Source organism: Sorex fumeus, unplaced genomic scaffold, assembly GCF_029834395.1.
Source record: "Sorex fumeus unplaced genomic scaffold, SorFum_2.1 ptg000128l, whole genome shotgun sequence".
NCBI lineage: Eukaryota > Metazoa > Chordata > Mammalia > Eulipotyphla > Soricidae > Sorex > Sorex fumeus.
Genome location: NW_026606185.1, coordinates 21659213 through 21684349, shown reverse-complemented (window position 1 = coordinate 21684349; position 25137 = coordinate 21659213). Strand labels below are relative to the sequence as shown.

The window sequence follows — 25137 nt, the reverse complement described above, 5'->3', positions numbered from 1 at the left end:
GGACGTCGCAACGCCGGCTGTGGCCGGAGACTAGCTAGGGAGAGTCCCGGACGCGTGGGGCTGGAGTGTGGTGGGCCCACAGCTAAAGCCCCCGAGCCGCGGTGATGAACCACACGGGCCCTTGGAGCCTGGTTCGACCCGAGTCGGATCCCACCCGGCGAGCTGCGCTCCCTCTCGCCAGGCACACGACTTCCGGCGCGACGAGGCCCGCCTCCTTCCCAGTCGGGCGCCCCGGGCCAGGAACGCGGAAGGGTCTCGGGAATGCTCTGAGCCGGCGCGGGAGGGGTGCGCGCCGGGGGCCGGCCGCCCGCGGGGAGACGAGCCGCGGCAGGTGGGGGCCGTGCAGGGCCGGCAGCTCAGGAGCAGGTTAGGTTCGGCAACTTCGGAGGACGCTGCCTCAGCTGAGTGAGGACCAGCCGCATCGCCTCCCACCCGCGCCTGGAGTTGGATCCTGCCGCGCCTTCCGGTCCGCCTCCAGGAAGTGCCGGGCGCCGCGACGCTCGCGACCCAGTCTAGCGTTCCTCGGCGTCGCTCGGCGTCTCCTGCAGGGCATCCCGGGTTCTGGCGACTGGCGGCGGTGAGTGCGCCTCGCCCCGCGCGCGACACCCCTGGGACCACCCACACCTGTCCCCCCTTCCCTCACCGCCTCGCGCCCGGCACCGGACCCCGCTGCCAGGGACCCGGGCGGGGACGGCGAAGGGCGGGGCCACCTTTCCAAGGGGGTGGGGGGGAGGGCGCAGCGCGACCTGCGTGCCGAGGGGCCGGGAAGCGCCCGGGGCTGCTGGAGCTAGGCCGAGGGACGCCCTGAGGAAAGCGGCTGCGGGTTCCCGGCAGCGCGGCCGCCGCCCCGCCCTGATGACTTCACCTGCCCGGGGCGTGGGGCGTGCGGCGCTCGCGGTGGGCGCCCCGCGGTGCTGAGGCTCCGAGCAGATCTGGAGCTCCGGTGCCTGGTGCAGGTCGTCAGTAAAGTGCTCGAAGCAGCGGAGAGCACTGGCCCGAGTGCACGCTTGGTACGGTCTCGATGGAAGTGGTGACCGCGCACCGTTCTAAGCAGCTTGTTAATGATGTAAATTTCGCGTTGACTACAAGGATCGATAACAAAAGAAAGGGTGCCCGAAATACTTGGAATTCCAAGGCAGACCTTGAATCCTCACCCCCACCCCCACCCCGAGAAGGGGGAATTCAGTGTTTTCTAGTCAAATCTGCGAAAGGAAAAGAGCGTGAGCGAAAAGCAGCAGAGGCGGGGCAGGGGTGGGAGTAGGGGTGTTTTTCGTGAAAGGTGGGGAGACCAGCGGGGATGAAAAAGTTCTGTAGGGAACCGGTGGAGGTAGGGAAGTAGACCTTTCAATGGGAACGTGAAAACTTTTCCGAAAGGAGAAATAAAACTATTTCGAAAACTTTGGGAAGGAGTCGTAAAATATTACCTGAGAAGCATTAGGGCGCCCCATTGAACTCAGCAAGGGAGGAACAAGAGAAAAGGAGTGTTCAAAGGATTAATCTGGCAGTCTTTGTTTGAGATGGATTTGTAAAAGTGCTTTGGTAAGAGGAGCATTGCAGCATTTTAAATTCAAAAGCACGGTTTGGATTACTGTGAGAAAACAAACCCAGAGGGGTGAGGTCATGTCTTGTCCTAGATCCTCGGAGGTAGGGGCTTCCCATGATGCTCTGGGTTTTAGTCTTAGCACCTGGACCCACCAACTCTGCACGGCCTCCTATTTGTTCAAGCTCTGTGACTTGAAAGTACTGTGGTGACTCAGTCCTCACTAATGCTTTCAGAAGGCTGCTACCGCTGAACAACAGAGCCCTGGTGAGAAAGAAGTGGGACTAAGAGCTTCTAACTTGATCTGGTGCCCCCCTTCTTCCAAGGTTCATAGATGCAGCTGAAAGTGACTTGATTGCCCCAAAATTTGATTAGATTCTTCCTTCCTTGTTATATACTTACTCTGTGCGTAGCTTGTTAGTCCTAGTGAGCTTTCCCCAGATGTGTGGTAGAGAATTTCTTCTACCTGTATTCAGTGTATTGGCTGGAGCAATAGCACAGTGGGTAGGGCCTTTGCCTTGCACGCCGCTGACCCGGGTTTGATTCCTCTGTCCCTCTCGGAGAGCCTGTCAAGCTTACTGTGGCTTATTCGATATGCCTAAAACAGTAACAAGTTTCAGGATGGAGACATTACTGGTGCCCGCTCGAGCAAATCGATGAACAGGAGGACAGTACTACAGGGGCCAGTGGTGCCGTTTCTAAAGCTAGACACTACCAAAGCTCCACCATCTGCAAATCCTTGCTCAAATCCCCAGCTCACAAATTATACTCCTGCTGGAATATCTTGTCTACCATTTGAAAGTAATTTGACTAAAATTTGATTTACCTTCCCTTTGCTTACAAAATCACTTTGTCTTTCCCATGTTGCCTCATTGTGAGTGGTCACTCTAATCACTTTCTCAACCAATTAAGAAAAGCAGAGTCATTTAAGGATTAGAACTTTGAAGGAAAATCCAATTAGGAAGCAGAAACTTAACAAACCAGCACAGGACTACTGCAGTTAACCACATTTTGCCACATAATCATTGCAGATTTTATGTCTATTTTTATTTTTGCAAAAAAGTGTGGTCTTACCATCATGTGGACCTTAAAATATTTTTGGTTGGGATGGGGCCAGGTTGGGTCACGCCCTGCAGCTTTGAGGGGCTATACCTCCTATATGCTCATGAATGAGTCCTGGCAGTGCTCCAGGAAATAAAATAAAAGTAAGTAAAGGCCCTCCCGTTGATCATCGATTTGCTCTAGCGGGCCCAGTAACGTCTCCATTGGGGACTTTGTTGTTACCGTGTTTGGCATATCGAATACGTCACAGGGAGCTTGCCAGGCTCTGCCGTGCAGGTGAGATACTCTCTGTAGCTTGCCGGGCTCTCCGAGAGGGGCAGAGGAATCGAACTCGGGTCGGCCATGTTGGCTGCGTGTACAAGGCAAACGCCCTACCACTGTGGTATTGATATTACACTGCTATCAGGAACTAGCAAGGCAATACCTTAATCATTGTATTATTCCAGCTGTGAGGCTGAAATAACACAAAAGCAAAACAAAAAATTTAGCCGTTGGTATTACTTTAAAACAAGGTGTTGGTGGCTAGAGTGATAGTACAGCAGGCAGAGTGTTTGCCTTGCAGGAGGCTGACCCAGGCTTAATTCCCACACTGCATCTGGTCCCATGAGCCCTGCCAGGAGTGACCTCTGAGCAGTCAAAAGTAAGCTCTAAGTACCACCGGTGTGGATCAAAAATCTAAATAAAACAAGGTAAGAATTTTAGGATAAAAAATGGCACCAAATGAAATAGATTAAACACACACACGCACAGAGAAAGGGAGAGAGGGAGAGAGAAGGACCTGAGAGCTAGAGCAGTGGACTGGAGTCACATTCTCTGCATACAGGTAGCCCAGGTTCTGTCCTTAGTACTGGCAGTCTTGTCCCCTGACCATAGCAGGAGCTACTCCAGCACAGAGTCAGAAGCAGTCCTTGACCATGCTGACTGCTGCGTATGGCCAGAGCCCACTCCTCAAACAGATGAACCCCACAGAACCAAAGAGAAGGTTATTTATCTGATACAAACTAGACTGAAGCTTTTTTTGATCCTTTTTAAATTATTGGGTTCTTGAAATACAGGCCCAACTGGCCCCCTGGCGCCGTGTAATCCCATCAGCGGCCAAGACTCTGAGACTATAAAAACCAGCTCCCGGAGGAGGAGGAGAGGAGCGCAGTCTCCTGCCCCCGCGCCTGGCTATTCCTCGCCAGGGCCCCTTGGAGGGGAGCGGATTGAGCTTTCCTCCCTGCCCCGGCCAGGGCCCCGGCAGCCAAAGACCTCCAGGATCAGCCACCACCATGCTGAGACCACTCTCCGCACACCTGAAGGTACCGGCAGAGGGACAAAGCCACGTGGGTTCCGGGGCCGAGATCTCCAAGCCTACTCAGATTGGAGTCGAGCATCCTTCACCCAGATCTTCCAAATTCCAGTAGGCGGGGGTCACACCCACCAACTGACCCCCTGGCGCCGTGTAATCCCATCAGCGGCCAAGACTCTGAGGCTATAAAAACCAGCTCCCGGAACCGCGCGGCCGCAAATGGCCGCGCAACATCTTATTATAACATCTCATTCCTACTTTGACAAACTGGCAGGCTACCGAATATAGCCTGCACACACGGCAGAGTCTGGCAAACTCCCCATGGCGTACCCAATATGCCAAATACCAGTAACAATGATGGGTCTCATTCTCCTAAAGAGCCTTGAATATAACCTCAGGGCCAGGATGAAGGAGACGTTACTGGGGCCTGCTCAAGGCAATCGACGAATAACAGGATGATTTGTGATTTGTGAAATACAGGGAAAAAAAGAACAAGGCAGAAGCTGGAATGTCTTATTCTGACTGAGTCACACACCATCATTTTTTGCACTGCTGTGGTTATAAAAGGCTAGTAGAATATGTACTTCAGAATAAGGATTACTTGGAGCTTAGGATAATCGAGAAGCTCACACAAGAATAAGCTCTCTTGCCTTCCTTCTCCTGTTGCCTAAAAGCAGACAAAAATTTTATAGTGGTTTTCTTTCATATCAGGACAAGGATTGCTATCAGTAGGCCAAAAATTCTTTTTAAAAAAAATGTATTTTGTTTTAATTGAATCATAGTGAGATACACAGTTACAAAGTTGTTAATGATTGGCTTTCAGCGTTCATATAATGTTCATGTAATGTTCCAACACCTATCCCTTCACCAGTGTATGTTTCCCACCACTAATGTTCCCAATTTCCCTCCTTCCCCCACTCCCCCGCACACAGCTCTATGGCAGATCCTTCCCTCCCTCCCTTCTCTCTCTCTCCCCCCTCTCCACTCTCTCCTCCCCCTCCCTCTCTCTCTTCCTTCTCCCTCCCCCATTCCCTCCCTCCTTTTGGGAATCATGGTTTGCCATACAGATACTGAAAGGTTATCAAGTATATCTCTTTACCTATATTAAACACTCAGTTTCTGTTCAAAGTGATCATTTCCAGTTTTTACTGTCATACTGATCCATTGATCCTAACTGCACTCCGTCCGTGTCGTGTCTGTCTCCCCCCCCCCCCCCCCCCCCCCCAGTCTTGTGGCAAACTTCCAACCATTGACCTGACCTCCTGGTCCCTGTTTTCCCTGGGAGCCAGGAATTCTTAAACTTTTTTCACTAGTTGCCCCTTTTTGCCTAAGAATTTTTATGTGACCTCTGAATATAATTTCATTCAAAAACATTTCTTTTAAAGATGTTAGCATTCTCTGTGGCATCAGGACTCATAGGCTATAGGCAACTGCCTCTACATAGTAAGTCTTAATTTTATTTGTAGTGCCTTTCTTGATAATCTCCCATAACTGGTCTCCCCCTCATATACACACGCTCAGTCTTTTATCTTCAGCTGAAGATGGTTGTATTTTTCTTTTGCTCTGCCAGCAATCAAACCAAAGTTGGTTGCATGGAAAGCAAGTGCCATACTATCTCTTTGGCACCCTTAAGTTGATTTTTCTTTTATCTCATATTTGTTAGCTAGAGGATGATTGTTTTTCTTTCTCACAAGCCAATCAGTATACTAGTATAGTATTTAGGAGTCTCCCTCATTAGTGTGTGAGGTCTTCAAGATTGGGAGCCTTGCATTTTTGTCTTTTCATTGGGACAAGAACTAAAGCCAAGGGTTAGCCCTCTTGTTGAAGAAAAGAGGGTAAAATACAGCAGCTTGGCTCAAGATTTGGGCAGGGTTTGTCAGGTTGCAGTGGAGAAAAGAAAGCCACGTTGTGAATTGTTAAGTGGGAAGTGAGAAAATGCAGACAGCCAAGATAACTTCTCTCAGAGGTAAAGAGAAAGAACGGTATTTGTGAGGGAGGGAGGGTGGAGGAAAGAGCAGAGTTCTTTTGAACTTTATTGTTTTGATACAGCTGTGTTCTTCATATGTATGTACCGTATATAAATTTAGGCATTGCATATAAAGGTGTTTGGCAGCGAGGGTGCTAAACAGGGTTACTAGAGGTGCTCTTGGGAGCTACTACTGGTTCTGGTTCTTTGCTTGGGAAACCATGCAATGCCAGAGATCAAACTCGAGTTGGCTACATGCAAGGGAAGTACCTTAACCTCTGCTCCCTGCACTGTTTTTAAATGAAGGGTTGGGGGGGTGAGTTATTTGTGTGTATGGTGCCAGGGATCAAACTGAGAGCCTGATAGATGCAAGGGAAGTGTTTTACCGCTGAACTACACCCCCAGCCCAATATTTTACATTTTAAAAGACATTACTATGTTCTATTGTGTGTATATTTGCAACATTTTTATTAGGATCGAAAGTAAATTCTCCCTTTTCGACCAAATTTACTTCCCTTGGTAGGGGTTAGGGAGTCAGAATCGCCTGACATAATGGCTTTTCTACACATAACCAGGCTCTTTTTCCCTTTTAAAAATACTTGTACATCAGATTCTATCTTGGCATCAGTTTTTGGAGAACTACAAACTGATCTTCAAGGAATGTTTAAGTACAGTGTGCTTTGGTGTTAGCCATGGCATGATTATTAGCAAGATGCTATTGATTTTTTTTTTTTAATTTGCTGTGTGAAGTTATTCTAAGTGGTTTTTACAAACATCTGCAGCTGTTGATACAGCAAATTCTTGGTTTCAGGAATAGCTTTCTTTTTTATATATATTGTCTTTATTTGTTGCTTTTACAAAGAATATTTGGGGGGCTGAAAAGTAGTATAGTGGGTATACTATACTATCTTTGCATGCATTTGACTCAGGTTCAATCTATGGCATCCCATATTGGTCTCACTAGGCTTGCCAGTAGTGTGCCCTGAGCACTACAGAAACAAAAAGTTAACATTTTGGAGATAAGAGATACAGTACAGGAGTTAAAGCACTTGCCTGCTATTCCTTGGACCCTGGTCTGACTTCATGACACCCATTTGGTCCCTAGAGCACTATCAAAGGTCTCCTGAACACAACCAAGAATAGCCCCAAAGAACCCCCAAACACAGTTTTTATAGATCTATAATAAACAGGCAGAAAACTCTGATAATCCTAGGTATGCATGTTGTTGCATCAGTATAAATAAAAACATACATAAAATCACAAATTTTGTAGCCTTTGTGCACTCACCCTCCCCCCAACACACACACACATACACACATACACACACGTACATCCTCCCTCTAGGCAGTTACTGATTTTTATTTAGTACATTATAAATGGAATCTTACAATAAACTTTGGTATGTCTGTCTTTTGTTTCATTTTACTGAGACTTTTATCCATATTTTATTTAGCAAGAAATCATTTTTGTTACCATATAGTATTTCAATTCTTATATTGAATCGAACTCGGGTCGGCCATGTTGGCCGCTTGTAAGGCGAACGCCCTACCCGCTGTGCTATCGCTCCAGCCATGCAGCGGGTAGGGCGTTTCGCCTTACAAGCGGCCAACATGGCTGACCCAAGTTCGATTCCTCCGCCCCTCTCGGAGAGCCTGGCAAGCTACCGAGAGTATTCGATATGCCAGACACAGTAACAACAAAGTCTCCAATGGAGACGTTACTGGGCCCGCTCGAGCAAATCGACGATCAACGGGAGGGCCTTTACCTTTTACCTTTTTATATTGAATCAGGGCACACTCCTGGCACATGATTTTATTGTCTCCAATTTGGGACTGTTAGGATCATACTGTTGACAAGCATTTTTGTAATTGTTCTTAAATTCATATTTGTATGAAGCTGATTTAGTGAAGCTAAGCTCTTCGGGGAAAAAAAATAGAAGAAGGAAAAAATGTGAAAACAGACAGTGTTAGCTTGTGGTGCAAAAGGAAACCTCATCTTTTGTTGGTGGGGATATTGTCTGTTTCATTCTCTATGGAAAACAATATGGAGATATATCGCAAAAAAAATAGGAATTGATGGGGCTGTAGCGATAGCACAGCGGGTAGGGCATTGCATGTGGCCGATCCAGATTCGATTCCCAGAATCCCATATGGTCCCCTGAGCACCACCAGAAGTAATTCATGAATCTGAGCCAGGAGTAACCCCTGTGCATCGCTGGGTGTTACCCAAAAAGCAGAAAGAAAAAAAAGGAATTGAACTCCCATACAAGTCAGATAATGCTTTTGGCATCTGTCCTTAAAACAAAAGAAAAACAACTGTCCTCCCCTTGTTCATCGATTTGCTTGAGCAGGCCCAGTAACATCTCCATTTTGAGACTTGTTACTGTGTTTGGCATATTGAATACTTCACGGGTAGCTTGCCAGGTTTTGCCGTGTGGGCAAGATACTCTTGGTAGCTTGGCAGGCTCTCTGAGAGGAATCGGACCCAGCCCGGCCGGGCTGGCTGCGCACAAGGCAAACGCCCTACCACTGTGCTATTGCTCCAGCCCACGGCCATTACCACCCTGAACGCGCCCAATCTCGTCTGATCTTCAAAACTTCAAAACACAAAACATTAATTCAAAAAGATAAATGCACACTCGTGTTTATCTTCACACTTAGTACAATAGTGTGTATATGCAATGCAGAGCTATTACAAATTCCCAACTACAATGAATGGATCAAGAGATTGTGGTATGTATGAACTGTGAAATACTATGCAGTTCTCGAAAAAAGAACAAAATCATGCAGTTTGCCACAACATGGGTCAAACTAGAGTGCCAGGAACCAGCTCTGGGTGAACAGACCTGAAGCAGGGCTCCACAAGGATTAAGAAAAGAGACAGAAATAAAAGAAAAGGCCTGGAATCGGGGAGCGAACAGTCTCATGAACTGAGCCCCGACTGCCCTCAGCATGCTGTATTTATTGCTTAGTAAACATTAAAACAACAAACATTTTTAAGTTGGAGTAGACTTTTGCATATCTGAGGGTATTGGTCAAATAAAAAATATAAGCATAAACTATATTAATATGGGTATAGTTGAACATAAACTGATATAAAGCGCTTGCTTCAAGAGAAATTCTTCTAGAAGATCTGCCTAGGGGTGGTACTCCATCTTGGGGCTCTAGCATTCTGGATTCTGATCCCCAACACTAGAGGATATGCTGGGTGAAATCAGAAAGAAAGGGATAGATAAAGAATGATCTCACGTATAGTAGGATCTAAAGATACACAGCAAGGTGGCAACAAAGGGCCAGTTACGACACAATGGGAGAACTGATTGAAACAGTTGAGTTAGTGGGAGGTTAAAGGGGTTTGAAAAGTAGGGTCTTGGAGGGAGGTGAGTACACTGGTGATTGTATAGTACTGGAATTAAGTGCATGGAAAGCCACCAATAACAGTATTGTAAATCACAGAACCTCTATCAAAAAAATTAATTTTAAAAAGTAATATATAAAAAAAGGCCGGAGCGATAGCACAGCAGTAGGGCATTTGCCTTGCAAGCGGCCAGCTCGGCTGACCCGGGTTCGATTCCTCCAGCCCTCTTGTAGAGCCCGGCAAGCTACCGAGAGTATCTCACCTGCACAGCAAAGCCTGGAAAACTACCTGTGATATATTCGATATGCCAAACACAGTAACAAGTCTTACAATGGGGATGTTACTGGGCCTGCTCGAGCAAATCGATGAACAACAGGAGGACAGGGCTACAATATATGAAAAATAAATTATATATATGTATGTATGTAAAAATAATAATAGTAATTCCCATGCCACCACAGATACTGAGAACAAACATGGTGACTTTGCTATTCAAAACTACTTTCAGGTGTCTCTAATCTCTGTTGCTGCCAGTAGTTCCTGGTTGTTACACAGCCAGGTGTGGGTAAGCACCACTAAAGATGTGTAAGCAACTTTGACACATAAAGCAGTACAACCCCTGAAGAGCATCATGTGAACGTCACAGCAACTTCTGGTCAGCACATGTGCAACCCTCACAGTTTAAGGAGTACAACCTTGACAAGCTCTGCAGCCAGGGGTGCAGACACAACAACCAGGCATCTGCATGACCCCCAGGTTAATACAGTAGGGGAGGGAGAGAGGTACTAATATATTTTAAATGAGATCCATTCTGTTCCAAAAGGCATAATTTTATCTCTAAATAAGAATCATATTAAATATTTATAGATACTTTGTGTATATACATATATATATATATACATTGTATATGCCACAGTTTTGTTTTTAAACGCCTCCCTCTTTTTATAACCCTCCTCATTGTTGCAATGACCAGGAAATAAATACCTGACTGTGGTGCTCACATTCTTTTTTTCAGATGTTTTGCTGGCTGTCAAGAGCATCCTTTCTTTAGTTGCAGTATTTGTGCACTTATTGCTAGGGTGCAGCCAGAGGTCACTTACAGTGCCTGGGATCTCAGACAGAGCTCTCATGCACAAACAGCAAGGCCATTGGTGCTGTACTCAGTGCCGCGGTACACCAGGGATCATATACAGCTCTCTTGAACCACTGAACTACCCCCAGACCAGAGCTTCTTTATTAAGTCATCTGTTCATGGGCATTTAGGGTAATACCAGTTTTTTGCTATTGTGAATAATGCTGCTGTGAACATGAGTGCAAACTTTCATGTTTTCTTATCCTTAAGCTATATGCTTCAGTGATGTTGCTGGATATACAGTATTTTAAGATTTCCTCTACTCTTTTCCAGAAAGGCTTCACCAATATGCATTACCAACAATAACTATCAGATCTTAGGGTGATAGAAAGTAATTTTAATTCTTCAGAATGTGAAGTTAAAGCATAGGTAGCTTTGCTAGAAAACCACATTCATTCTTATCTATCCTTCAGTATTCTCAAGATCAAATGATATGCTAAATTATAGGATGAGGAAAATTAACATTTAGGTCAAATATGTGGGGAAAGGAAATGTTAGAGTAAGGAGAGGAGGTTTGTTAGAGAAATATGGGTATGCTTAAACTATACCACTAGCCAAACTTCAAACTTCCTTTGCACTCCTGTTAAAATTGAATGAAGAGAAGTGATAGACCATGTAGTTTTGTTTTGGGGGGCAACCTGGCTATGCTCAGGGCTTCTGACTCTGTGCTCAAGTATCACTTCCGGTGGCTGGGGCGGGAGAGGGGACTATAGGGATGAGATTGGATAGCAAGCACCTTACCTACTGTATCTCTAGTCCTCATCTCCACTGTTCAGACTATGGTTTTGGTTTCTTTTGGTGAGAGGACCAAAATTAAAATCAACTAAGAGGCACACGTGGCAGAGTCCAGAACAGTTCCAAATACAGAACTCCATCTGTCCTTTCTGAGGAAACTCTGAGACAGCATTGATTCTAGCAAGAAGTGTAAAAAATATCCGTGGATTTTGCCAGCCAGTGAAACTCAATTCCTAACTATGCATAGTTCTGTTTTGTTTTATTTATTTATTTATTTATTTTATTTATTTATTTTTATTGAATCACTGTGAGGACAGTTACAAAGCTGTCAGATTTAAGACTGGGTCATATAATGATCAAACACCCATCCCTTCACCAGTGCACATGTTCCACCATCAAGAACCCCAGTATTCCCCCATCCCAACCCTCCCCCTGTCTGTGTGGCAGATGATTTTTATTTTTCACTCTCTTTTACTTTGATCACATTCAATTTTTCGAGAGAAGACCCACTATTATTATTTGGAATTTCCCCCCAACAATCAGACCTGCTGAAAAGGCATCATTAGATAATTTATTTTCTATTGTTGATAACGAAGAGTATATGATGTCACATGGTTGCTGTTGGATTTCTGGTATTTTAATAATTAAGTCCAGAGGTGAGAGGACCAAAATTTCTGCCAAAAGCCTCTGCGTTCCGAGATTGGTTTGTGTGCCTCTGGGATCATGGCCATTCAGGAGTGGAGGAGCTGTTCGTGGGCGGCAGCTTGGGGTCTTGTCCAGGTGGGGAGAAGGGCCAGTTCCGCCCCTCCATCCCAGGAGGCCCCACTTGCCCTGTCACTGCAAGCATGTACTTCTCTTTCCAATAGGCTCTGAAAGATGGCAGTCACCATGCTTACTCCTAGAGGGAAAAGGCTGAGGGACAAACATGTTTCCCCTCCTGGGGCAGCACGAGGCCATAGCCTAGTTCACAGTCCAGAAGCATTTCTGTCAGAAGCCACTGGGTTCCGAGATTGGTTTGTGTGCCTCTGGTATCATGACCATTCAGAAGCGGAGGAGCCGTTCGTGGGCAGCAACTCGGAGTCTCCACTATGCATAGTTTTTATTAGGACTTTATCAAAAAGGTACCCTCTACTGAGCTACATTGACTTCACTCTCTGGAGTCAAACCTGATAATGATATGTCTCAAAACCCTTTGATAAATCACTTTCTGAGACTATCTGGTATTCTGGTGTGATCCAAGACTTCAGATATTGGGTAAAACATTGCAGGAACAAAGATTACTTCCCAGGAGAGAAGGGCAAAAGCCTGATCTTTCTTTGCATAACATTTACTAATTCTTTAGTAATTCTTCATTAAAGGGCCTCCCCGTTGTTCTTTAATCTGTATATTTGTGAAGATTGAGTAAAATTGGGTTAAAAAATTGCTTTGTTGTAACAAAATAGGAGACTAACACCCAAGAATAACCAAGATAAGTACCATGGATTAAGTTTACTCCATGGCTTGGAGGCCAGCTGCGCATGCTAGGGGAAAAGGCAGCTCAGACAGAAAAGGGAGCACCAAATAAAGGTGTTGGGAGGATCCTCCCAGGATGGGAGATGCATGCTGAAAGTAAACTATAGACTGAACATGATTGCCACTCAATGCCTCTCTTTCAAATCACGCACCCTAAAGGAGAGAGAGAACAAAAGGAAATTCCCTGCCACAGAGGCAGGGTGGGATGGTGCGGGGGGGGGGGGGGGGGGGGGGATGATGGGTGGGAGGGATATTGGGATCTGTGGTGGTGGAAAATGGGCACTGGTGGAGGGATGGGTACTTGATCATTGTATAACTGAAATCCAAGAACAAAAATTTGTAAGTCTACAACTGTACCTCATGGTGTTTCACTAATAAAAATTTTAAAAAATTGCTCTGTTCATGTTTTCAATATAATTTGTGGCTAGTAATGCGGAGCTGAGAGTTGAATTCGGGATTTTCTAAATTTCAAAGTAAGTATTTTTTGTTGCAGAGATCAAACACAGCAAGCAGTATTTGGGTGCCTAACAAGTGCTAGAGATAAAACCCAGGGCCCCATATATGCAAGTGACTCTACCATTTGTGTCACATCCCCAGTCTCCCAATAGCATTTTTGTTTTGTGTTAAATTATTTAAAACTTCAAATACAAAACCAAAACTGAAATTCATTTTATTAGGCATTTAAGTGATTGCTGGTTTTAATAACCTCCAGTGCAGCACAGCCAAGTAAATGTAACCTAGTAATGATGGCAATGAAAGAAAGTAGAATTAATCAGTTTACTAGTTGGTGCCTTTCAGTAGAGTATTGGAGACAACTAATTTCAAAGTCATTGAGGGGGCAGAGCCTGGCAAGCTCCCTGTGGCGTATTCAATATGTCAAATACAGTAACAAAAATAGGTCTCATTCCCCTGACCCTGAAAAAGCCTCCAATCTTTGGAAAAGCTGAGTAAGAAGAGGCTGCTAAAATCTCAGGGCTGGGAGGAATAAAGACGTTACTGGTGCCCACTCGAGTAATTCGACTTCAACCGGATGACAGTGATACAGTGATACAGATAATTGATGACAAAATGAGAAGATAGGAAAACAGCCAATTGAGTATAGGCATTCCAAGGTTTTTCAAGAGAAAGGGAGAAGGAAAGATTAAAAGGTAGGTTTGGTCGTTTTTTAAAAGATAAAAGCCTTTTGAACACATACCACAGAATAAGTTTACTAGTCATTGTATGTGTTACCTCATATAATTTTCACCAAAGTAGATAATTATATTGTTTTGCCATGAAAAAAAAATACAAGGCTCAGAGAGGCTACACAATATTGCCAGTTAAACAATTATAAAGATGCTTGTGAGGATTAAATGAGGTAATTCTTATAAAAGTATATGTTAACTTTGGAGTTATTGTTACATATTTCAGAATTGATTTCTATTTAATAAAAAATGGGTCTTAGGGGCTGAAGTGAAAGTACAGCAGGTAGAGCATTTGCCTTGCGCACAGCCAACACGGTTTGATCGTCAGCACCACCCTAAGCATCCCTGGGAGTGATTTCTGATCATCCCTTGAGTGTGGCCCCAAACCAAAATATATAAACAAATGTTTTGATTTTTTTCCTGTGTGTTTTATGCATTTCCATCCCCTCCCCTTAATTCTAGGCTTAAAACAGCCATCATGTCAAGCAAAAAAGCAAAGACCAAGACCACCAAGAAGCGCCCTCAACGTGCAACATCCAATGTGTTTGCAATGTTTGACCAGTCACAGATTCAGGAGTTCAAAGAGGCCTTCAACATGATTGATCAGAACAGAGACGGTTTCATTGACAAGGAAGATTTGCATGATATGCTTGCTTCACTGGGTAGATTTTTATATTTTTATATTTAGATTTTGATATAATAATTTAACACTTCGGAATTATTTCCTACTGTGATATACATATATTACTCTCTACATTAAAGGCTCTTTTAAGAGATGGCCTAATGTGGAAAGAGGCTTTGGCAGGCACTGTGGCCAGCCAGGATTCTATTTGCATTAGCTAAATTTAATAAGTCAGCTAGATGAAAATCTAAGTGATAGCTTGATTGCAAATTATCAGAATTTCACACAAAAAGCACAGCTAATAGGGGCCAGAGCAATAGAACAGTGGGTAGGGCTTTTGTCTTGCATACAGCCAACCTGAGTTTGATACCTCACATCCCATATGGGCCCCCAAGCCCTGCCAGGAGTAATTCCAGAGTTCAGAGCCATGAATAACCCCTGAGCATGGCTGGGTATGACCCAAAAAGCCTCTTCCTCCCCGCCCCCAAATAATGTAGCTAATGATAAAGGTTGAGAATAGTGCATAATTAAGGGGGGAAAATATTAAGATTATGAGATTTAAAGCAAACTACAGTATTTTTAAATTTTATTTTTACGAAGTTATTCACAATAATTCATTACATTTAATATTCAAACACCAATGCACCACCATTGCGCCTTCCCACAACCATAAGAGGATAGTTTGTGAAGATTGTTGTATTTCATCCTGGAGCCATTAAGCCCTTGTATAAGAAATCACAAACATGACAAACTACACTCTTGTTATTTTAGTCAAGTGGATGTTATTATTCCTTGTATGGAATTTTTTTTTTTTCACTTTTTTTGGGGGGGGGTAGGGATCACCGTGAGATACAGTTACAAAGCTTTCATGGTCGAGATTCAGCTGTACAATGATCAAACACCCATCCCTCCACCACTGCACACCTACCACTAGTGTTCCCAGTGTATTTCCTATCTCCTCCCCACCGCCATCCCAGTCCTCATACTGCCTCCATGGCAGACAATTTCCCCAATCCTCTCTCTCTATTTTTGGGCATTATGTTTTGCTCGAGTTTTCCTACCATCATTCAAGCCTGCCTGCCAGGGTCAGATGCTGATCATTTATTGTCCATTGCTCATTTTGAATATTACGGGTGCTGCAGCCGTACACCCAGTCTGGAATCCTAGATTGTAAATGGTTGGGTTCCGTAGGGTACTAATTCATTTGGAATTCAGTTGGGCGTCTCTGGACCAGGGCTGTTGGTGCACTAAGATGGCACCTGGAGGCACATTGTGGGTGTGACAGCCAAGCCAGGGGGCAGGCGGGGAGCAGGGGAGGGACAGCGTGGTACCTCTGCCTCTGTGCAGCATGGAGATTTAGTCCTGGAACCCATATACCTTTTTCACTTTTTGGGGGGGGGGGGGTAGGGATCACCGTGAGATACAGTTACAAAGCTTTCATGGTCGAGATTCAGCTGTACAATGATCAAACACCCATCCCTCCACCACTGCACACCTACCACTAGTGTTCCCAGTGTATTTCCTATCTCCTCCCCCCCGCCATCCCAGTCCTCATACTGCCTCCATGGCAGACAATTTCCCCAATCCTCTCTCTCTCTACCTGGGCCTTGCTTGTGGAAACTCTTGGTCTCCCGGATTTCACTGGAGTAGGTCATGAGACTGCACCTGTTCGTTTGGGGTGACCCAGTGAAATTGGCTTGGTATGGGGCCCAGAGAGATCTCCGGCTCTGTGGTGTCTTTCTGGACTCACTGCTGTGTCTCTCGCTTTTGATCTCTTTCAAGATTTATTTAGGGTGTCTGAAGCTAGGCCAGTAATAGTTTAAAAGGTGGCGCTGGAGTTGATTTGTGGCGGTGACTGCCAGTGTTTCTATGTTTATTGGGAAGTGGGGGCAGGTAGCCCACCCCAACTCTGTGAAAGCTTGGAGATTTCAGTCATAAAACCCGCATACCCGAATTTTCATCAGATTATATCTTGGTGGGGTCCCTCCTGAGACAGCAGAGTAAGGCCAAAGGTATGGTGGTGATTTTGGATTGTGGAAGCAAGTAGCTTCTGGGGGCTCTGCTTGGGCAGGCTCAGGCCAACCTGCCCCCCTCCTATTTACCCCAGTCTGTTCAGCCATGCGCAGATCTGAGATTAACTATGACTTTGTTATTTTAGTCAAGTGGATGTTATTATTCCTTGTATGGAATTTGTATGGTCTCTGAAATAAGGCCAATAAATGAGCTTGTATAACTGAGCCGGAAATGGTTTGTGGGCATGGCTCCCACATACCTAACTTTTGGCTGTTTAATTTCTTGGTTAACTTGGTCCCAAGTTTTTGGGGTCTGGCCAAAGGCACAGTGGCAATTTTGGGGTGTCAGGATGCCTTGAAGTCACCAACAGCCTGCTGATGCACTCGCCTGACAGGTACAGGTTGACCTGTTGGCAGCACCTTACCCCCATTTTTTTTTTAAATCTTTAAAAGAAGAAAGGGGTGGAAGATCAATGTATTCTTCCCCAATCAGCATTGCATTTTCAGTTGGGAAGAAAGGAATGGTAATCATCTGAGTTTGGGGTAGTCTAAAGTCTGGGCAAGAAGTGGGCTCTGGTTAGAAATGGCCTACAGTTATGCTTCACCCCAAAATGTTCTTGTGCTTGACAGAAAGGGCAATTCAGGGGGCAGAGGGCTGAAAGCTTACTACTTTTTTCATTCAATAAACATAAAGTAAGTGGTTTGCTTTGTTCCTCTTTTCCTTTTTCACCTAATATTTTGAAATTTTTTAAATCTATTTTTAAAAAGTTGAAAGGACAGTATAGCACTGTAGCTGTCTCCCTCCCGTTGAGGGACCTCCTGTTGTTCATCATTTTACTTGAACGGACACCAGTAATGTCTCACAACAAATTGTGAGACTTGTTGTTACTGGTTTTTGTCATATCAAATACGTCACAGGGAGCTTGCCAGGCTTTGCCGTGCAGGTGAGATACTCTTGGTAGCTTGCTTGGCTCTCCGAGAGGGGCGGAGGAATTGAACCCAGGTCAGCCATGTTCGCCACGTGCAAGGCAAACACCTTACCAGCTGTGCTATCGCTCCAGCCATAGAACCTACACTTTCAGCAGAAAGGACAGGATAATGAACATGAATAAATTCCTTACCAAAGTTCTTCCAATTCATTCAACTGTTAATATTTTGAAACATTTTTTCCCCTCTAAACATGATAGGGGCCACTTCTGTACAGTGCTGGAGTGCCCTTATGGCCAGGATTGATTCTAGGCACTCATACATTTACAGAGCATGTGGCTGGCACTTGAGCCACAGTCCCACTCCTCAACATTTTTTATAGAATGAGAATAGAATCATCCAGTTAGTTGACATTTTTTTGGGGGGTGGGGGGGTCGCATCTGGTGGTGCTCAGAGGTTACTCCTGGCTCTGCACTCAGGAATTACTCCTGGTGATGCTCGGGGGACCATATGGGATGCTGGCGATTGAACCTGGGTTGGCTGCATGCAAGGCAAACGCCCTACCCGCTGTACTATAGCTCCAGCCCCCAGTTGGCTTACATGGAGGTGTATGGCAGTGTTTTTCACTCAAAATGGCTAAGTATTCCTCTGTTTTTTGTTTTGGGCACCCTCACCCCTCACCCTCCCCACCCCCCAAGATTAGTCTAGCTCTGTGTTTGGGGATTTAGTTCTGGGGGAACCTGCATGTACTGCAACTAGCCTGTTTCTCTTTCTCTGGGCCTAAGTAAGTATATTCTTTTTGAGCATATTGCTACTGAAGAAGGCCACTGAAAAAAATTAAGGTTGTTGATGATGTTCTAAAAATTGAACACTCATGGCTAAATCCTTCTCATTATAGATGCATGATAAGTTTGTATTGAATGAATGGTAATAGACTCATGAAATGATAAAGAGGCAAACTTCAATTTTGAAGAACCCTTTGCCTTGATAGGTATTATCCTTTGAAATCAGCCAATTATTTTGTGCATCTTGAATGGTCCATAGGTGCTAAACCTAACCCAGTTCATTCTAAGTTGGTGTGTGTATTCTGCCTATTCATAACACCGATCCACATTCCCAGTACCCCTTTTCTTGACACTTTAAGTTACACTTTTTCCAAGAAAAGTCGCTGCAAGTCTCAAGGACAGATGACTGGTTAAAGAAATTCTGGTACATCCACACAGTGGAATAATATGCAGCTGTTAGAAAAGATGAAGTCATGAAATTTACATATAAGTGGATCAACATGGAGAGTATCATGTTAAGTGAGTCAGAAAGAGAGAGACAGACATAGAATGACTGAACTCATTTGTGGAATATAAAGTAATATAATGGGAAACTAACACCCAAGGATAGTAGAGATAATGACCAGGAGGATTCCTCCATGACTTTAAAGCCAGCCTCACATGCTGGGGGAAAAGGCAGCTGAGATAGAGAAGGGACCACCAAGAAAAGGATGGTTGGAGGGCTCCCTTAGGATGGCAGATGCGTGCTGAAAGTAGAATGTAGACCAAACATGATGGCCACTTAATTAGCTGTATTGCAAACCATAGCACCCAAAAGGAGAGAGAGAGAGAGAGTAAAAGGGAATGGGTGGGGGGGAGGAAGGGGCTGAATGGGAATGGGGGAGTGGCGGGAGGGATACTGGGAACATTCGTGGTGGAAAATGGGCACTGGTGGAGGGATGGGTACTCAACCATTGTATGACTGAAACATAATCACAAAAGTGTGTAAATCTGTAATTGTATCTCACAAAGATATCAAATAAAAGAAAAATCGCTACAAGAAAAGTAAGGTTAAATATAAAATTAGGGGCTGGAGACATAGTACAGGAGATCAGGCCTTTATGCCTTGATTCACTGACCCTAGTTCAATACCCTCAAACTGACTTGATTCCAAGCACTCAGTATTCTCCAGAAATCACTCCTGAGACAGCTAAGAATAACCTTTCAGCACCAGTGAATATGACTTTTCTTTTATCTTTTTTTAAAAAAAAAAGTTTAGAAGTATCTCTTCCTACATTTCACTTAGCAATTCAAGATTTATTTTTGGTTACTTTTTGTATTGATAATATTGTTGAGTGATGTAGTGAGTGAGGATTAAAGTGCATCAAAACAGATGCCAACTTGGTTCATATTTTGCTTAAATTCCCAGGATTTAAATATGGAACATAATTTGGGATTTCACCATCATTAGCATTTAGTTATTTATAATATCAAGAGGCTTTCTTACATAAGAATACCTAACTTGCAAATGTGCTTTCCGCGTAGAATCCTATGAACTTTTATTATCAAATTTACCCAGGTTATTTTGCAGATTAAAAAAGGTAAACCTAGACAGCTACCACTATCCTCCAGTCAGACAGCCAGTGGCAGAATGAGATTCGAACCTGTTGTTTCAAACTCTTGGTTCACTGCTACTTTCCCACCCGTGAGGTCTCACAGTGCCTGGGAAAAGACAACAGGAACCTTTTGTTACTCCTACCTCACATAGCCATTATTACATGGGGATTTCTCTCACCTTCCAGAGAATGGTCAGAGGATTGCCCTCCCTGTTGTACTACCGTTCTTTTCCTTTTTTTCCCCCCTGAGTGTGTGCTTTTTTTTTTAATTTTTATTTTTTAATTGAGTCACCATGAGATACACAGTTGCAAAGCTGTTCATGATTAGGTTTCAGTCATACAATGATCCCTTTACCAGTGTCCGTTTCCCACCACCAACGACCCCGATTTCCCTCCTTCCACCCCACTACCCAGCCTATCTCTATGACTCTATGGCAGGCACTTTCCTTCTCTACCTCTTGGGAGAAGTGTTCTTGGCTGAAATTGAGATTAAGATTTCCCATTATAAACAATACTAAGTAAGACTGCAGTGTGTTATAGTAATAGTAAACAGTGTTTGGGTTAGGTCCAGGAGTGAAATTGTTTATAATATAATTCAAAATGAGCTTCTATTTATAAACCAATTTAATAGTTTAAACTTAAATGATCAATTTATAGATGACATTCAAAAAAAACATTTTCAGGTCACATCAGAAGGTACTCGCAGCTAAGTGCTTAGGGGCCATAGGTGTTACTATTTGAACCTGGACCCCTGCATGCAGAACATGCACTCCAGTCCACTGAGCTATCTCTTCAGCCCAGTAATTGTTTTAAAAATTGATTTATTTTTTTTGTATGCTGCCTCTCTTTTGATGAATTTTTAATTGAGGTATCATAACCCAGTTACATGTTTAAGGTATACTACCAGTTTACTATTGGAAAATTAATGCTGAGACATTTAAATAGCTGGTTTTAAAATTCTTACTACTTCAGGATGATGGAAGGGAAACTGGGAACAGTTTGATGATGGGGAATATACACTGGTAAAGGGACAGTTGTTGAAACATTGTATGACTGAAACCCAATCATGAACAACTTTGTAACTATGTCTCATGGTAATTCAATAAATAAAATTTAACAAATTAAAATACACAAAATAAAATTCTTACTAGTCTACTAGAACAATAACGAAAAACTACAGAAAGTTACTAGTAAATGAAACCAATATATGCCACGTAAGCCTCAAATGAAATTTTATAATGATGGTTCAATGAGGTTTTTTTATGTTGTTGTTAAAAAATGCCTTTTGTAAGGGGTATCAATGCAAGTTAATTGAAATACTAATTTCATCTGATAATACAACTTTCTAAAATATGTTGGGGTATTACAATAACAAAATGATTATTTCATAAAGAGGCAAAGTTATGGCTCGATGTAGGGCAGAGACCTTGCATGCATGAGGCTCCAGGTTCTATTCCTGGCACTAACAAAAATGTCTTATAAAATAATTATTTGTTAAAATTAGTTCTCTTCCCTTAAATTAAAAAATTTTAAATCTTATAGGGAAAAATCCAACTGATGCATACCTCGATGCCATGATGAATGAGGCTCCAGGACCCATAAATTTCACCATGTTCCTCACAATGTTTGGGGAGAAGTTAAATGGCACAGATCCAGAAGATGTCATCAGAAATGCTTTTGCTTGCTTCGATGAAGAAGCAACTGGTAAGTACTCTGTTTACATTCTGTCTCATGAACACTATATGATACCCATTTTAGGAAATGAGGATTATATTTAAAAGTAAAAACTCATTTACATCGAGATTCTACAACCCCATATGACAAATATTTATATTGTTAATTTTTTAATTTGGTTCTTTCCTAAATTCCTGAAAACCAAAATGAGAATTATAACAGTATTTTTTTTTATATAGTCAAACTATTTTAGGGACTTTAATTGTTACCTAAAAGCATAGTTAGCAAACATAAGCGTTTATAATCTTAGTTATTTTAAAGGACTGGAGCGATAGCACAGCAGGTAGGGCGTTTGCCTTGCACGAGGCCGACCTGGGTTTGATTCCTCCATCCCTCTTGGAGAGCCTGGCAAGCTATCGAGACTATCCCTCCTGCACGGCGGAGCCTGGCATGCTCCCCGTGACATATTCAATATGCCAAAAATAGTAACAGCAAGTCTCACAAGGGAGAAGTTATTGGTTCCTGCTTGAGCAAATTGATGAACTGGAGGACAGTGCTGCTGTGCTACAGTTATTTTCTTTCTTTCTTTTTTTTTTTTTTTTTTTTTTTTTTTTTGCTTTTTGGTCACATCCGGAGATGCTCAGGGTTACTTCCAGCTCATGCACTCAGGAGTTACTCCTAGTGGTGCTCAGGAGACCATATGGGATGCTGGGAATCAAACCCGGGTCGGCCGCATGCAAGGCAAACGCCCTACTCGCTGTGCTATCTCTCCAGCCCCGCTACAGTTATTTTAAACTGTTAGTTTTTTAAAAATTTTTTTAAAACTTCTTTATTGAATCACTGTGAAATATACCCTTACAAAGCTGTTCAGGTTTGGACTTCAGTCATACAGTATCCCAACACTAATCCCTTCTCTCCACCAGTGTACATTTCCCAGCACCGGTGTCCTCAGGTTGCCTCCTATAACCCCCCATGCCTTGCCTCCCTCTAAGGCAGGTGCTTGCGCTCTCTCTCTCTCTCTCTCTCTCTCTCTCTCTCTCTCTCTCTCTCTCTCTCTCTCCCCCCCCCTCTGTCTCTTGCTCTCTCTCCCCCCTCCCACCCCTATCCCTCCCTCTGTCTCACCCTCCTCCCCTCTCTCTCTCTCCCTCTCCTTTTGGGTATTGTGATTTGCAATATTGATACTGAAAGGTTATCAAGAATATCCCTTTACCTGTTTTTAACTCTCAGATCTTGCCAGCATGATCATTTCAAGTTATTAATTGTCATACTGGTCTCTATCTTACCTATCTTCAGCCCCACACACACTTGTGGCTAGTTCTAAGCATTGACCAGTCCTCCTAACCCCTGTTTTCCCTGGCCATATTAGTCTTCTATGATATATATTTTTATATACCACAAATGAATACAGTCATTCTGTATTTGTCCCTCTCCTTCTGGCCACACATTTTTAACTTCTCATTTTGCCCTTTATTTTTATTTACTTATTTTCTTTTGGGCTGGAGCGATAGCACAGCGGGTCGAGTGTTTCACCTTGCACGCAGCCAACATGGCCGACCCGAGTTCGATTCCTCCGCCCCTCTCGGAGAGCCCGGCAAGCTACCGAGAGTATCTCACCCACATGGCAAAGCCTGGCAAGCTACCCGTGAAGTATTTGATATGCGAAACACAGTAACAAGTCTCACAATGTTACTGGGCCCGCTCGAGCAAATTGATGAATGGGAGGACAATGACAGTGACTTTTGGGCTGGAGCGATAGCACAGCGGTAGGACATTTGCCTTGCGCGCAGCCAGCCTGGCTGAGCCGGGTTGATTCCTCTGCCCCTCTCGGAGAGCCTGGCAAGCTACCGAGAGTATCTCGCCCGCACGGCAAAGCCTGGCAAAGTCTGGCAAGCTACCCGTGACATATTCAATATGCCACACACAGTAACAACAAGTCTCAAAATGGAGACGTTACTGGGCCCATTTGAGCAAATCAATAAACAATGGGAGGACAGTGACAGTGATTTTATTTATTATTTTTTCTTTTGCTTTTTACATCACACCCGGCAATGCACAGGGGTTACTCCTGGCTCTGCACTCAGGAATTACTCCTGGCGGTGCTCAGGGGACCATACGGGATGCTGGAAATTGAACCTGGGTCGGCCACGTGCAAGGCAAATGCCCTACCTGCTGTGCTATCGCTTCAGCCCCCTTGCCCCCTTTATTTTAATCCTTTATGCACCTATACCTCCCTGAGATACTCCTTTTATCATTTTTTCCTGTCCTTTATCTGTCAAAACTGTATCACCCATTTATACACAATTGTTCATTGTATCTCCACCTTTTTTCTGGATCTCTGCCCCCAGTAAACTCATTTCAGAATAGTTTTGTAAGCATAGTATTTATTGACAGATTACTTTAAATAAAATTTTTAATATAATATGAATAAGGAAGATTAAAAATATTTAGAAAACACTAGTAAGTTACATCACATTTATTTTGCTTACATAAATATGGCCTTTACATAAATATGGATATTCAGAAATAATTTTTGAGACTAACTTAGTATAGAAATGATACTTTAAAGTGTCTGAAATCAGGGCTGGAGTGATAGCACAGCGGATAGGGCGTTTGCCTTGCATGCGGCAGACCCAGGTTCGATTCCCAGCATCCCATATGGTCCCCCGAGCACCGCCAGGAGTAATTCCTGATTGCAGAGCACCACCAGGAGTAATTCCTGAGTGCAGAGCCAGGAGTAACCCCTGAGCATTGCCGGGTGTGATGCAAAAAAAAAAAAAAAAAGTGTCTGAAATTGTTTCCCTTCTGTCTATTCCCTTCCAGGAACCATCCAAGAAGATTACCTGAGAGAACTGCTTACCACAATGGGAGATCGGTTTACAGATGAGGAAGTGGATGAGCTGTACAGAGAAGCACCTATTGACAAAAAGGGAAATTTTAATTACATTGAGTTCACACGCATCCTCAAACATGGAGCAAAAGACAAAGATGATTGAGAGAACCTTTGTTGTGTCTTCCTCTGTTTTATTTCCCAGAAACTTTTCTGCTCCTTCACAAATCTGTTGCATGCAACTTAGTTCTATAGCTTTGCCTCTCTTTTTGATGTATTTATTCTAGAACTTTCTGCCACTTAGGACTTGTGTAATCAGTTGGCATTTGGGAACAAGTTTGTAAATTGTGTTGGAAAAGAGATTGCAAATAAAAATCAACCAATGTGAAAGCCCAGGAAAATATATTTGGTATTTCTGGTTTTGCTGAATTTTTTAATTTTTATATAATAAAATGCTATTTTGAAGTAAAGATATGCTGACTCAAATGGAATATAATGGAAAGTTAAATAAGTAGTAGTTGGGAGTAATCCTTTATTCAGTTTTTCAGCATAACTCAGAGCTCATAACAAAACCAAATTTTTGTATATGTGGCGTAGTATTTTTAAAACAAGTGTAAGTTAACATGCTGTAAAGGCTAATTATGCCTTGGCTTTTTCACATTTCCAGTAAGTCATTTTTAAACTGTTGAAATATATAGAATCTATCTAAAATGAATCTTAGAAAAATGAGTCTAAAATAATTTAAAATGAATCTAAAATTTTATATTAATCTGGTTCTAAGAAGATGAGACAAAATTCTGAAGAGATTGTCATCAAATCTATCATGTTCAAATTTTACAGTTTCTCAACCTTGAGAGGATGGAATTTTATTAGTCATGCATTTTGTTTGATGATGGAGTGGAGGTGAGTAAGTTCC

The 25137-nt window shown here is 43.4% G+C and overlaps 1 protein-coding gene across 1 annotated transcript; it reads left to right on the top strand.

The window, feature by feature from the left end:
• The first annotated feature begins 361 nt into the window (after nucleotides 1-361).
• On the top strand, nucleotides 362-24693 carry LOC130045269 (myosin regulatory light chain 12B). The gene is made up of 4 exons (XM_056138023.1): nucleotides 362-577; nucleotides 14242-14441; nucleotides 21263-21424; nucleotides 24215-24693. Exons 2-4 carry the CDS (start codon nucleotides 14258-14260, stop codon nucleotides 24385-24387), a joined length of 519 nt encoding a protein of 172 aa, XP_055993998.1. The 5' UTR covers nucleotides 362-577; nucleotides 14242-14257; the 3' UTR covers nucleotides 24388-24693.
• The last annotated feature ends 444 nt before the right edge of the window (nucleotides 24694-25137 follow it).